Source organism: Primulina eburnea, chromosome 14 (assembly GCF_022965805.1).
Source record: "Primulina eburnea isolate SZY01 chromosome 14, ASM2296580v1, whole genome shotgun sequence".
NCBI classification, from domain to species: Eukaryota; Viridiplantae; Streptophyta; class Magnoliopsida; order Lamiales; family Gesneriaceae; genus Primulina; species Primulina eburnea.
In genome coordinates, this window is record NC_133114.1 from 31,753,516 (window position 1) to 31,768,871 (window position 15,356).

General features: G+C 37.4%; 3 protein-coding genes across 7 annotated transcripts; all 3 read left to right on the top strand.

Moving 5' to 3' along the window:
* The first annotated feature begins 1,278 nt into the window (after positions 1-1,278).
* On the top strand, positions 1,279-4,150 carry LOC140812836 (probable carboxylesterase SOBER1-like). The gene is made up of 6 exons (XM_073171201.1): positions 1,279-1,608; positions 2,299-2,351; positions 2,791-2,914; positions 3,017-3,138; positions 3,351-3,458; positions 3,813-4,150. The coding sequence occupies exons 1-6, from the start codon at positions 1,362-1,364 to the stop codon at positions 3,900-3,902; spliced, it is 744 nt and encodes a 247-aa protein (XP_073027302.1). The 5' UTR covers positions 1,279-1,361; the 3' UTR covers positions 3,903-4,150.
* Positions 4,151-5,578: 1,428 nt separating this feature from the next.
* On the top strand, positions 5,579-6,617 carry LOC140813117 (uncharacterized). The gene has a single exon (XM_073171551.1). The coding sequence runs from the start codon at positions 5,793-5,795 to the stop codon at positions 6,438-6,440; it is 648 nt and encodes a 215-aa protein (XP_073027652.1). The 5' UTR covers positions 5,579-5,792; the 3' UTR covers positions 6,441-6,617.
* Positions 6,618-9,279: 2,662 nt separating this feature from the next.
* On the top strand, positions 9,280-14,107 carry LOC140811552 (protein CLMP1-like). Of its 5 annotated transcripts, none has more exons than XM_073169500.1 (3): positions 9,280-12,074; positions 12,330-12,442; positions 13,699-14,107. In XM_073169500.1, the coding sequence occupies exon 1, from the start codon at positions 9,554-9,556 to the stop codon at positions 11,834-11,836; it is 2,283 nt and encodes a 760-aa protein (XP_073025601.1). In that variant the 5' UTR covers positions 9,280-9,553; the 3' UTR covers positions 11,837-12,074; positions 12,330-12,442; positions 13,699-14,107. The 5 variants fall into 5 exon arrangements, with proteins under 5 accessions (XP_073025601.1, XP_073025600.1, XP_073025602.1 ...); XM_073169499.1 differs by lacking the exon at positions 13,699-14,107 and adding an exon at positions 12,536-13,423; XM_073169501.1 differs by lacking the exon at positions 13,699-14,107 and adding an exon at positions 12,536-13,423 and having other exon boundaries at positions 12,346-12,442.
* The last annotated feature ends 1,249 nt before the right edge of the window (positions 14,108-15,356 follow it).

Below are 15,356 nucleotides of genomic sequence, written 5' to 3' on the forward strand. Positions count from 1 at the left end.
AATTAATACTTTTTAATGGATGACCCAAATAAGAGATCCGTCTCACAAATACGACCCTGTGAGACCGTCTCACACAAGTTTTTGCCTAAATTATTAGAATTGTTTATTAAAGTTGTATAAAGTATTTGTTAGTCAGAATGTATGTACAAACAGAAAGGTACAAGAAAACAACGAGAAACAGCGAGCTAGTATTGCAAACAAAACAATAGCACAAAGCTTAAAATAAAGCAAATCGACGCCTGTATGAAATACAGTGTCCTTAAAACAGATTCGCCCCCTCCGGTGTGTGCTTCGAGGATGAACTTGAACGTCTGTTTCCCAAGATACAACAGAACAACCAGCAGTACCTTAGCACGAGGAACCACAAAGGCGAACTGAAATGTACCTGAACTTTATAACGAGAGTAGAGTAACTACAGAGGAACAGCAGCCGATCGAAGAAGCAGCAGCCGAGACAACAAAGCAAAGTTTCGAAAATATGAAATGCAAGGGAGTGTGTATGATGTTTTTCGAGAGTTTGAAGGACTTGAGGCTGCCTCTATATATAGGCACCATTCCGGTTCTATATGGACAGTTATGGCTGGCCATCCGAAAGGCCAAAGGTCACCCCAGCTGGAGCACCAACAGTCACGCAGTCCATATGAAGAGTCAGGCAGATGGAAGGCCATTCATAACTGAAAATTCCAAAAAAAAATAGCAAAAGCCAGGTGAACCTTGGTGGGAAATTTTGCCTTGATCGGTCCGACATTCGACGCACCCAGGTCGCGCTCGTACGCTTGCACACAAGTCAAGCCTTTTTCGACTGCAAATCGGGCCCCATGATTTGGGTTTGGGCCCCCCTGCGCTGGCGTGCGCGAGAAAGAGTCTCTTGATCAATCTTACTTATACCTCTATAAAGTGTAAATTAATATAAGTTCACCAATGGTCCAATACCATCTACTTTTTCCTATGTGAGACACATCCCACTTACCATCCACAAGCTTGTCCAATTTCTCATTCAAATGGATCAAGCCCAATTCATAAGTCGAACTGTATTATCACATGAAGACAATTAGAAGTTGAAATCGAAATAGTAATCTTCTGAGAATAAATTATTAGAATTGTTTATTAAAGTTGTAGATTTAGCATATTTGGGTTACGAGAAAATTTTAAGAATCGTGTTTTATGACAGTGTGCGACTTTATCAACGATCGTAAATTATTAAACCTCTAGTTTTTGCAGACGAAAACGTGTTTCTGAACTAGAAAACGTGGGTAAAGCGCCTTGTGTCTTCAAGGGGGGAAAATAAAGAGAAGCGTGCTCCGGTCGAATATGAAAAGGATCTGTTTTACGCTATAAAGACGTCCCGATAGAAATTGGTAAATGAAGTCCACCGTATTCTTGTTCGCAGTCACTTTCGGCATCACAATTTCCTTCGTGCTATTCAATCAGCAAAATCCATCTCCTACTAAACCCGATCCAATGGCTCGGAGCTTTTTGTTGTGGCTACATGGACTGGGCGATTCGGGTCCTGCTAACGAACCCATCAAGACGCTTTTCACGTCTCCCCAGTTCAGCAAAACCAATTGGTCTTTCCCTTCTGCTCCTTCTAATCCCGTCACTTGTAACCGTATGTTCTATTCACATCTAGGACTGTTTGTTCTTTGTTTGTTGACTTTTTTGGCAGATGTTTGCCCTGTACGTAGACTGCAATTTATCAGATGCTGCAGGTTCACTGGCGAGTTTTTGGGTTTTTGTTGTCGCTGCATTTGATTTAACTAACTGATTAAAAAATACAATTATTTGTTATGCGAATTGATTACTGCATGACTATTGACTTACCAAGGTGAAGTCTTTAGGAAGTAAATGATCCTTGGGTTTGTCTAAAATCTAACTAGTTTCTTCTTTCTTTCTGTGTTTTATATGCCTTGGCAATTATACTGTCTTTCATATTTTAACGTACAGTAAAGATGTAAATGGTGCTGCTGCTATGCTTCAGACTTGGTGACATTTTCACAGGAAAATGATGTGCCCATGTTTGAGATTTGTTGCTTGGCCACTTTTGTGTAGACTATGAATGATATGTCCTGTCTCAAATAATCGTCGACAGTTTTCTCACTTCGGAGTGAAGCGCTTACCCCAAAAAGAGAAAAACACAAATTGATAGCTTAAATACTAAGATTTATTATATTATATAACACTACATCAAAATGAAAGCCATTGGAATATAGCGGGCCTGGGTTTTGCATCTTATTTGGGCTCACGAGTTAACAATATCTCTTTGCTGCATGCTCATTTGCGATTCTGGGTTTCCTTGTAGATGGTGCTGTTATGCCTTCATGGTTTGATATTGCTGAAATACCTGTGACAGCTGTAAGTTTGCATCATTTTATCATCAATTTCCCATCATAATTCATCAGCATCTTTGTCTTTTAATCCTTTTTTAATCTATATATTATGTCGAGCTCCATTATAAGTCTTTTCAAGTTCTATTGCATTGCTAAAGAATCTGTATTTGATTCACTTTTCCTTAAACATATTCATTATAATATGTACAAAATCGACTTATTGTCGTGATTTGTGTTCAAACAGATTCAATTTGCTATCTTTACAAACAGATTCATTTTATTATCATGTATTTGATTCATTTTCCCTCTAAATGGTTATGCCAAATAACAAAGTAGGAAGTAATATGTTTTGGCTAGCAATATTCCAGGCTAGTACATGTAACTATATATATCTGATCAGTACTTTGGATACCCTGGACTATGTATTGGCTCAGTCTGATTATCTACAGCATTATCATTGTCAGGATTCTCCAAAAGATGAAGGTAGTGTGCTCAAAGCAGTTCAGAATATACATGCAATGATTGATAAAGAGATAGCATCTGGAATCAATCCTAGCAATGTTTTTGTATGTGGATTTAGTCAAGGAGGTTTGTGTTTTCTTTTTCCCATGGTTAAATTAGCCTATCCACCTATTAAGAAAGCGGGTTGGATTGCAGTTGAATCACTATTTTTGAAGTATGATTTTTCAGGGGCCTTGACATTGGCTAGCGTCCTGCTGTACCCGAAAGCTTTGGGTGGAGGTGCAGTGTTTAGTGGATGGGTTCCATTCAATTCTTCAATTCTAGAACGTGTCACACCAGAAGCAAAGAAGGTTGTATCCTGCTCACGAGCCACTTCTTGTCTATTCCATTTGTCCTCGAGCATCTTTCTCTACTTTAATAGGTTTATGTATACTTGCTCCTCACCTGATGAATGAAATGTGTAAGTTTTATGATGTGTGGTGATTGGCATATTGTGTTGGTTTCAAGTTATGCTTTCTGTTTACAATGCCATCGATATGACATATAGTAATGCAATTTTCAGACTCCTATATTATGGTCCCATGGAATGGCTGATAGAACTGTCCTCTTCGAGGCTGGGCAAGCAGGACCACCTTTCCTTGAAAAAGCTGGTGTCAGCTGTGAATTCAAGGTTGTATACTACTCTCTCCCTTAAAGATTGGTTTAGTTTGTGTATGTTTTATGCGTCTGCATGTATATTGGAGCTTATGTGATACTATATCTATTTATATATGTATCTAAGTGGATATTGGTCACAGCATGTTTTTACGTATGAATTATATAATTCGAGTTTTTTCGCCTTTTGGTTTGGAAATGGTGGCGATGGAGTGAGAGGTGGCATACGAGGGTTGTTCTTCCCCTCATCTCCAAATTTCTTGAATAAAACTGGTACTTTTATGGAAGTAGTTAAAACTTGGACAAGCTGGCCATTCTTGGGTATTTGCAAAATTGTCTTAACTACTATGGTTTGGTTCTCAAATCTCAGGCTTATCCTGGCCTTGGTCACTCCATAATTACTGAGGAGCTCAAGAGTTTGGAATCGTGGATCAAATCACATCTTCAGAGTTCTTCCTGAACTCTCCGATTACCTTATGTTCGACTTTCAAACAGTTAAATGGTGGCATATTGTGAGAACGTTGTTATACTTGTCACCTTGTCTCTTTAACGGTAAGATCCAATTTTGTTTAATGTTAGGCCTGTTGGCCGAATTATTGTTTTCAACTGATAACTGTTTTCTCAACATATGATCTTCATTTCTCAGTCCCCAATACACGGGTCTTCAATATACATTCATCTGACCAGTTGCTAAATTCTTTAGTTTAAGTATGGCGGTAATGTTTGGTTGGGCTTTTAATACAATTTCAATTTAAAATAAATTTTGAAAAATTTATATAAAAATGATGTTGAGATTATATTCAAATATGATTTTATGAAAGTTAACCGATCTCAAAAATAAATAAAAAAATGTCATTATGGGATATAAAAAAATAATAATTGTATAGCTAGCATATTTTATTCTAAAAATTGGTTGGAAAAGTTGATAGATTTGAGAGTCGCATGCATATTTTGTGCTTATTTTAATCGAAAAGTAAGAAAGTGGGAGACATGCATTTCAAATCATTACCCTAGATTATGAAGTGATATGTGTTTTTCACAATTTTATCGTTTCATGTAGCAATGAAGTGAACACCGCTTCTTAATTTTATTTTTTATTTTTTAAAAAAAGGGTATGAATGATCATTTATCGCACTTTTGAGTAATATATCTGAGAAGATCAAGGAAATTGGTTATCTGATGACAGAAAAGCCGACGACCGAAACCTCGGATGAAAACCTTATGAATCACTATCTTATCACACGAGGTGAATAGGATCCCCAAAATAACAATTCATGATTTTGACGCCCAAAAAGAGCGAGCAATTTGGCATTAATTTTCATCTTATAATCTTGTTCAGTTATTTTTTTCATGGCTTGCCATTTTGGTCTTGGAAAAAGTAATTTGTACTTCTTTTATATGTCCCAAATGTGTTTTATTTTATGAGTATGTCAGGACCAGTTTTTTACCGAGTTCCATTATCAAACACGAAATTTCAAAGATTTATACTTAGTTTTGAATGATATTTTCTCGTACTATTTATTTTCCAATATAGAGTGGACCACTAAAAATTTAATCCCAAGTACCAACCATATGACTGAAACGAAACACAATAAAGAGTTATTACAAAAATGACGGGACGGACAAAGGATTTCTTGTTTGATTTTTGAGGGGTAGAATTCAATTAATCGTGTGTTTGAGTGGTACATATCATGGATGACTCAATAAGATATTCGTCTCATAAAATACACACAAGTTTTTGTTTTATTCTTGAATAGCTTGTTTGATGAAAATGATCATACGATGAATCATGGCTCGCTTAAAAGAGGTAATTCGGGAAGAATATTTTATTCAAATTAATCTTATTTATAAGAATTATTAAAAATTAAATAATCAAATATTATATATAACAAAATATTATAAATCAATTAAATTTTGAAATAATATTTTCCAATACATAGTGAGGCCGACGCAGGCATGTTTTGGGCCCAAATTCTGAAGATGCATGGAACAAAGAGACGGAGAGTGCTAATAATTTTCTGAAAAGAGAATACGATCAAAGAGATTCGCCATACAAGGGGTCCCACCTTAATCGCTCTGTTCTTTCTAACCAATCAAATCTCTTCCTTCCACGAACTATCACTGTTCATAAATGGACCTACACTGTAAGCAATACCCCCGCGTCGCACTTTAATATTCCTCCAACCCGAATTACACTACATCAATCTCTATGCTCAAGAATCAAAGACTTCCTCAAATTCCTCACCCAGTTTCTGTGTCTCTCTCTCTCTCTGTCTCTGTTTTTTTCCTTACATCAGTAAACTTGGAAAATACAGTTGGCAACTCTCTTTTCCATCTCTATAGGTAAGCTATGAAGAAGCTATACAAAAGGGGGACGGTGCATCCGACGCCACCGGTGGTCTCGGACCAGCTTCTTTCCTTCTTGCCGGCGGCGATATTGACTTTAGCCGCCGCTCTATCTCAGGAAGAAAGGGAAGTTCTTGCATACCTCATCTCTTGCTCCTCCGCCAACTTCTCCAACAGCCACCACAAGAAAACCCCTGCCGAAGCCACTTCAGGTGGTTCTAAGGGTGGAGCGACCGACCACCCTGCGTGCTTCAGCTGCTACTGCTTCAGATGCTATATGAGCTACTGGGTGCTGTGGGATTCATCGCCAAATCGCCAGCTTATACACGAAATAATAGACGCGTTTGAAGAAAGTCTTTTTAAGGAGAGCAGGAAAGAAAAGAGCAAGAGGGAAAGGAGGAAGGGTAAAAATGTTAAAGGTAAAATTAGTCCTGAATTAGATGATGAGTCCAAGAAGTCTGAACCCAGTTTGACTAAGGAAGATTCCAACTTTACTGAATCGAACTCTCCCAAAGAGCACGGTATTGAAGGCGGCGAACAAAATAGTGGCCGTGAGGAGGAGGAGAATGGGGAGGAAGAAGACTTGGAGAGAGGGTCAGTGAGAAGATTTGTGAGCTTTCTTGGAGAAAGGATTTGGAGCGTTTGGGGTTAAAGATATTAAGCGAAGGGTAAAAAGAAGAAGATTGATTTACTTTCTTTTTTTGCTCATACCATGGAAGCAATATTCACTTTTGCTGCAAGAAATATATTTTGGTATGTTTGTAGACAAACATGTTGTAAATCAAGAGTGAGTTTTATATATTAAGTCTTCCTTAAGTTTCCGCTAAAATTAGATATTTTTTTACTTCATTTTTTGGTAAATTTGGTCATTAACAGTAACGAGTTAGTTAATTTTCATCTGCATTTGAGCTCTGCAATTGGTAAATTTCCCAGATTTAGCAAGTGCGGTTGGTGTATTGAAGGTGTTATATACTGAGCGAGTGAGTAACTCCATTATTGAGTGATCTGTTTTGATTTAATTTTTATTTTCTGGAATCTCCAAACAAAGCCATCATAGTTTTTGTACTCTCTGTTTTTTCCCCTGTATAATTTGTAACTTTCCCAAGTCTCTCTTTTGTCCACTTCAGCTATTATTATCATTGCTTTCACTCTCGTCTTTTCACGTGAGGTCTCAGTCCCTTCAGCCATAATTAACCAAGGTAAATAACTGTTCTAAGAGGGAAAAAAATGAAATCTGGATGGATGAAATATCTGGAGACATGTCCTGTTTTCACATTTTATCTGTTTTTCTTTTTCTTTTTTGGGCAAAGATTGAAGCAAGCTTGATTGATTGTTTTCCACCACATTGGAATTGAGAGCGATTTGTTATACTTTGACTGCCAAATTTGTACATTATCTTTTTATTGTGAGTCACATAAATGAAGCTGTCACAACGACTCACGAATTATCTGCTGCGTGGTCCAGTTATGTGCTCGAATTTGTATATATGTAAGAAGAAAAAAAATTAAAGTGTAGCCAAGAAAAATCCAGCTTAGTTTCATATAAGTATATACGGTTTTGGGGGAAAAATGACAGAGATAAAGAAGCATTTAACTGTTAGTTTCATTTATTGCAAATATTAGGAAATTAGCCAACTCTGCAAAATTGAAATCTTTACGTACGTAGGTTTAGAATAAGCTGAAAATAACTTGTACCGATTGCAATGTTGTCCTACCATGATTCATGCAACCACTAAAAATCTATAATAGAGTGAAAGGAAACTGAAATTATAAATAATTCCTATCGTGGATGTCCTTAATCTTGCAAGCGTTTTCATTAATCCGCCTGCCGCAATCACCACGTAATTCAAAATATTGAAGGATTCAACGTTAAAACTCAAATTCTATGCTAAGGAATTGACTTGGGTTAGTGTATACATTGATGGGGTTTAAGTCAAACGTTGAACTCATCTGTTTTGGTTCCATGCTTTCTCCGATAGTTACTCGTGTGTTGTTGACCTCTTCTTTCCAAATATATGCATCCACATGTTTGAACACCAACGTGGTGTTGGATCAATATAACACTCACTCATATTGTCACGTGAACGTTCGATCAAACCCAGAATTTTCTTTTAAATCTTTTTCCTAAGATACAGTAGGAGAGAGAATTCCTACAGACTAAACATCATCGTATGCATTCAATATCTATGTAATAGTTTAAATTTCATATGAAAAAATACAGCATACTTTTAAGGAGAGTATAATATCATCTGTGTACTTTAATTTCTCACAAATATATATATATATATATATATATATATATATATATATATATATATATATGAGCTTAAAAAAACTTTTTTTATACATATAATATATAAATACTAACACAAGGATGAAACGGGCTAACATCAATTGAAAGCCCGCATTTTAAGGCCCATGTTTACTCTATCCAACAGGTGTCAGTCGGGTAAAGGAATGCCCACAGAAACAATTAACAGAAAATAATATGAATTTTAATATTTTAAGGTTTTCAATATACCACTGCAACACACCCCTTTTCACGGAAAATTCGACCCTACCCCTGCAGGCACTGCCTGCAGGGGTAGATCCAAGGGCCAGAAAAAATTCTGGCCCATTTTTTTTTATTTTTATTTTCCCCCCTCCCTATGAAGTGAATTTTGGGCCCTTGATATGGTGTGGGGGCAGTGCCCCCACACCCAGCGTCGACTTTACCCCTTTCACATAGGGATGTCAAAAGGTTCGAGTTTTACCCAGCCCGCAATTGATCGGCGTGTATGAGGTGTGTTTGGGGCATATTAAATGGGTCATTAGATGGGTCTCGGGTCCAATTTTTCAGACCCGTCCGGATATGGGCGGGTCATAAATCCTATAATACCCTCCCCATACCCGCCCCATATATATGTGTATATAAATATTATAGGTTTTAGTTTTATTAATTTTCATTTTTTAGTAGCTCACCTCAACTATAACGATCTTAACTATTCTTATGTCAAATGTTGCATTTGAATCTGCTTTTAGCAATAGTGGAAGAATAGTTGGTTCTCATCTTAGTAGACTTAAATATTGTCTAATCATTGATTTTATATTGATCTGTTTAAAAAATGTTATGATTTTTTTTGGGGATGTCAAGTTTTTTTTGGAGAGCTAATAACTCTTTTTTTTTATGTAATTCTTTATTTCGTGAAAATACTTTGTTTGTTATTATTAAGTGTGGTCGAAGACATGAATTAATTTTCTATAATGTTGTATTTAGATGCTTGTATGTTTCATAATTCAGTCATGTGAAAAGAAAGATTACTTTTTTATTTTAAAAAAATTCGGGTCTCGCGAGTCTACCAGGCCCCATTTCGTATTCGAGGTGAGATTGGTCCGAAGAAAATTTAACCGAGATGGGACGAGTAACGAGTCAAAGTTTTTTTCATGGAGAGGGTCTTGGGCCCCGCCCCATTGACATCTCTAGTTTCACACACACTGAACTTCAGTCTCTCTGGACAAACGCGACCCATGAATTTTAAGGTTTTCTTCAATATAGCTGGTGGGTTTTCACTTTCTAATCAGAAATAAAGCACCGGTTTTCTTCATTCCAGGTGTGGGCTACAGACCTGTTAGTATTTCATTCTTTCTGTTTATTTCGCTGTTGGCTCTTTTTTTGTCTGAAGGGGTTTGAATCCGTAGTCCACAGAGCATCTTAGTTGAGTTTGTTGTTCATAAATTATAACTTTATTGCATAAAGTTTAAATTTTGGAGGGGTTTGTTGAAATTTATGGGGAAGTCTGGGGTTAGTAAAAAGAAAGCTACTGTTAACCCTAACCAGAGCCAAAACAATGTTTCGAAAGGGGATTCCCATGCCACACCTGTTGTTAGCGGTGTTAATCTGGACTCGTCAGTTTTCTCAAAGAGAGCACACGAGCTAAAGGAAGAGGGTAACAGAAGATTTCAGTCAAAGGACTATTTGGGTGCCCTTAAACAATATGAGGATGCCCTCAAACTTACCCCCAAAACAAATCCTGACCGAGCCATATTTCACAGCAACAGAGCTGCTTGCTTGATGCACATAAAACCAATTGATTATGGCAGTGTGATATCCGAGTGTACTTTGGCACTTCAGGTGCAGCCTCAGTTTGTCCGAGCTCTTTTAAGGAGAGCTCGTGCATATGAGGCTATAGGAAAGTATGAACTTGCCATGCTAGATGTGCTAAAACTGTTGAGTACAGATTCAGATAACCATGATGGCTTGGAGATTGCTGGACGATTAAGGATGGCACTTGGCCCTCATCAAGAGGTTCAGCAGGAACTCCAGAGTCGCCCATCACCAGCTGCCCTGGGGGCTTCTGCATTGCGTGGGGCACCGATTTCTGGGGTTGGTCCATGCTTGCCAGCTAGACCCATGCCTAAGAAGCCAATGCAGTCAGTATTAGGACCAACATCGCCAGCTAATAAGTCAGAAAAGCTTTATCCAATTCCACCAATTGAAAATGGCCGAGAGCCAAAAATCCAGTTGCCAAAAGTTATTTTAAAGCCTCCAAATAGTTCAAGACCCAATGAGAATAGTGGTCTGGATAACCAGAAGAGACAGTCGGTGCCTCCATTAGATTTTCTTACACCAAGTGAACAACCTACACAGTCTGCGATAAGATGGAGACAGTTGAAACTTGTTTATGATCATGACATAAGGCTTGGCCAAATTCCAGTGAATTGCAGTTTAAAGGTTTTGAGAGACGTGGTCAACAAACGATTTCCTATGTCAAAAGCAGTGCTGATAAAGTACAAGGACAATGATGGTGACTTGGTGACTATAACATGTACCTCTGAACTTAAAATGGCGGAGTCGTATGTTGACAGCCTTATTCCGAGAGACCCTGATGCTGATAACCGAGGATCCATTGGTATGTTACGGCTGTATATTGTTGAAGTGAGTCCTGAGCAGGAGCCATCTTTACTAGAAGGAGGAGAAATGTCACTTGACAGCAAGGGGGCTACATTAGATGAAAATCTGGATGCTTCTAAATTGGAAACTGTAGATGCTGAGGTCGACAACCTGGAGAAACCCGGAGCACCAGAAGAACTTGACTGTAAAGAGATGGAGGTGGATGATTGGCTATTTGAGTTTGCACAGTTGTTTCGAACCCATGTCGGGATTGACCCTGATGCTCATATTGATCTGCATGAGCTTGGGATGGAACTTTGTTATGAGGCACTTGAGGAAACAGTAACTGGTGAAGAGTCTCAAGACCTTTTTGACAGGGCCGCCCTAAAGTTTCAGGAGGTAGCTGCTCTGGCTTTCTTTAACTGGGGAAATGTTCATATGTGTGAAGCTAGGAAGAGAATCCCCATCGATGAATCAGCTGCTAAAGAAATGATGGCTGCTCAGCTTCAAACTGCATATGATTGGGTGAAAGAGAAATATTCTCTTGCTAAAGAGAAGTATGAGGAGGCACTATTGATCAAATCAGATTTTTATGAAGGGTTGTTGGCTCTTGGGCAACAGCAATTTGAAATGGCAAAACTTCATTGGTCTTATGTGCTAGCAAAGAAAGAAGACTTGTCAAAATGGGATCCAACGGAGACTATTAGTCTTTTTAATAGTGCAGAACAGAAAATGCTTGCTGCGACTGAGATGTGGGATAAGCTGGAGGAGCAGAGAGCAAATAAACTGAAAGATCCTATAGCAAACAAGAAGGATGAACTGTTAAAAAGAAGGAAGAAACAGAGCAGTGGTACAGAAGGTGATTCCTCCGGTATAGGAGGCCGAGGGGAAATTTCACCTGAGGAAGCAGCAGAGCAAGCAGCATTAATGAGATCTCAAATGCACTTGTTCTGGGGTAACATGCTTTTTGAAAGGTCTCAAGTTGAATATAAACTGGGTTTTCCTGGTTGGAAGAAGAACCTGAATGTTGCAGTTGAAAGGTTCAACCTTGCTGGAGCTTCTGAAGCAGACATTTCTGCCGTTTTGAAAAATCACTGTTCTAATGAAGAAGCAGCAAATGGGAATGACAAAAGGTTAGAGGATGTGCATACTGATGTAGTTGCCAAAGGAGACAAGTAAGAAGAACTCAGCAAACTTTCACAAGTAATATGATCGGTGTTATGGGAAATCAGCTGTTGATGGTTTTCTTTTGCTGACAATGTAACGGTGACAGAATGTGTCCACTGCTCCCCAAAATCTTGGCATGATATTGCATAACTATTTTCCTGTCTTGCCTTAGGGGAACGAATTTCCTACCAATATTAGGGAATCCTCAGAAGCTTTTCTGTGACTTCCATATAACATCTAGATTTTCGAGGCGACTTTAGAAGCAGTTTTACTGAAATTTTCTGGCTTTAAATGTGTTTAATGGAAATGTGAAACTGAAATGTTATCTATAATCGATCGAAAGAGAGTAATAAACAAGTGATTTTTCATTATATCTCACTAAATTCTGCCTAAATTCATATCATTTAATGTTTCCTGGTCTTTAATGCATTTAATCTATCTTAAGAATAGCATCGTGTTGAATATATAAAGACAGCTCATTTTTTATGTTTTCAATTTCATCCAGCAAGGTGCTTTTGTAGGGTGATATGCGGAACTGTTGGATTTGATTCTGATGATTCTTGGTCACGGAAAGGAATTACTGCCAAATGAGCTTGTGATATCAGGAAGAGATTGCAGGTGGGATTTTTCTCACATTTCTTGATCATTCCATGTTTTATCCAGTGTATTGTGCTTACTTTTGAGATCTGGTCCCATGTATCTTTGTACCAGCAAATCTACTCCGCTTTTCAGTAGTTAGAATTTCTTGGAAGTATGATATGATGACGGTGCAAAGCCTCCATAGGAGTTTATTTCAGTTATTTTGGCTTTAAAGCTTTTTTTAAAGCAAACTTTAAAGCTATTTTTGTTTAAAACTAGAGATGTAAACATTTCAACAGACTAAGCACTCATAAAAGTCTTTGTCATTTTCCTCGACTTGTTAGTCACCGAAGGTTGCTCTTTTCGAGTTCAGAAAGATTTCTGTTTGGTTCCCTATTGACTTTAACAGTGCATTTTTTCAATTTTTAATAATAGCTAATTTAAAATATTTGTGGAGAGATGTTGGATAGATATCATGAACATGTGCTACAATTGTTAATATATGTATCCAAATCTGGTAGCGAATAACAGCTGGAATATCACTGTAACGTTTGAAAAAAAATTCCCATTGCCCTCGCATTGGGAAAAAAAAATCCATCTTCAAACCCAATAAGCCAATACCATAACACCCTAGTCTTATTTCAGGCGAAACAGACTCTTAACAATAAATATAACGTAATATTAAGGTAGGCTATTCATGAGCCGCGATAAATACATTTTATTCAAATTTTTAATTTACTCTTGAGTGCTACTTAAGCAGTAGCAATCTGTCCCAAGTTGGAAGTGCTTTCAATGGCCTTGAAGGATTCAAATCTTGGCTCCTTGGCCTGGAACTTGAGGCCAGCATAGAGCTTCATATAGTCCTCGAATACGAATTTCGGGTATAAATCCTTTTTCTCTTCTTTCTCAACCAGTGCTGGTGCTGGATAGATGACAGCATCGGTTCCAGGATTGGAGAATGATGCAATTGACATTCTTGTTCCATCTGTCTGAGCAATCACACGGTGCTCAACACTCTTGTACTTTCCATTTGTGATCACCTTCGCAAAAATGGTGGCGAATGGTAGAGTCATAACTTCAATATCTCACTACATGCATGTCAATAGAGCAGAGCACAGATGGGGTGGAACAAAAAAGTTAAAATTTATGTATGATTATATTTAGAAATAAATTTTTTTTTCCCCCGTACTCCCCTAAATGAAACATTTTTTTTTTTCCGTAACCTTGTGGTTTTCCCTTAATCTTGTACCTCAAGTTAGTTCACTCTATGTTGACGACTATTGAGTGACGCATAGGTGGAACATCGACCCATTCACCATCTTTGAGTAGCTGTAGACCTGTGACCTTATCATCTTGGAAGACAAGGATGATGCCACCTGCATCGGTGTGGGCACGTAGAAGACCCTTGATCAGGTCAGGCTTGGGGCATGGGGGTTAGTTGCTCACTTTTGTGCCGAAAGTTGGGCCTTTTGCGCCATAGAATGCTTTTTTCAGATAGCCATTTTCAAGTCCAAGGTTCTCGCACAACAAATCAAGAAAATGCTCAGCTATTTTCTCTAACTGCGCACCAAAGTCCTTCAGAACTTTCCTGTTGTATAACATCAAGGAAACTAATATCAAGAGCTAGCTGGTACAAAACAAAGACTTACATTGTCGGGCCTAAAAATTAGTAGGAAGTGGAGTTTCAAACTTTACACCTACTTACAGAAATTATGAATATTAAATGTCGTGAACAATATTTAAGCTTGAACTCGTCCCTCTGAAATTTTATAATGAGTAGGTCTCATGTGAGACCGTCTCACGGATTTCAATCTGTTTCACGGATCAACCCTATCCATATTCACAATAAATAGTAATACTCTTAGCATAAAAAGTAATACTTTTTCATTGATTATCTAAATAAAGATTCGTCTCACAAAATATGACCCGTAAGACCGTCTCACACAAGTTTTTACCTTTTATAATTTAGTACATTCATATATATGGAGTATTACTTTATAACTCAAATTATTCCCGTTTTCCACGTTGCCTTGTTTCACTAGGTATTAAAATACAAAATTCATGAATGTACACTTCTACGAAAATCAAATTGCACTTCATTTTAATTTATTACATATGGATAAAATAAAAAATATGTTTGTAAACTTTGATTTTTTAAATGTTTTTCTTAATCTACATGAAAAAGTGAACAAGCATGTAAATGATAATTTTATTATTGAAAAATGTATTTTTTATATAAATTTTTTGACGAGGTATACGAGAAATTTGTCACCAAATACACGAATATTGTATGAAATATATAACCAAGTTAATCTACACACTTAAGATAAGAATCATCCAAATGTAAATATTTTAAAATTCGAGATAAACATTTAATGATGAAAATAGACTCAAACATGATAATCCCATATATTGGTCTTTGTTGTAACTTTTCTATTAAATTTTATTTTTTACGTTTAGGTAATATTCAGATCAGGTTTCTGTCTCGAAATTGGCTTTAATTTTTTAAAAAAAATCGTCTCAGGTGGGAAACTTGGCTGCTCCAGTCCGTGAATAGACTGTTGGTGGAACAGCGCTGACTTCCCTTATGGATGCTGAAAGGAGACATGGTATTCTAATGGTTCGCACCTTATATTTTATTCCTTCCCATGAGAAGATCTATTCCCATGTGATTGTCTTTACCTCATCCCAGAATGATCAAGAAGCCCTCTACATAAGAGGAGTTTGTGTTTAAACCTGTGATAAAGAAAGCAATGGTTGAGCTAGAGGTGAATTCCGCACACTTTACATCTTTTACTTTTTGAATTTGCATTTGACGCACGACTTACCAGCTTGCAATTTCATGCTTTCAACCGTTTATTGTCCGTGTTGCGCTCAATATCCGTGTGGTTCTTTGTAAAATACATCAAAACTGATATTAGCACGACACACTTCAAGAAGAACCCGTTTACCT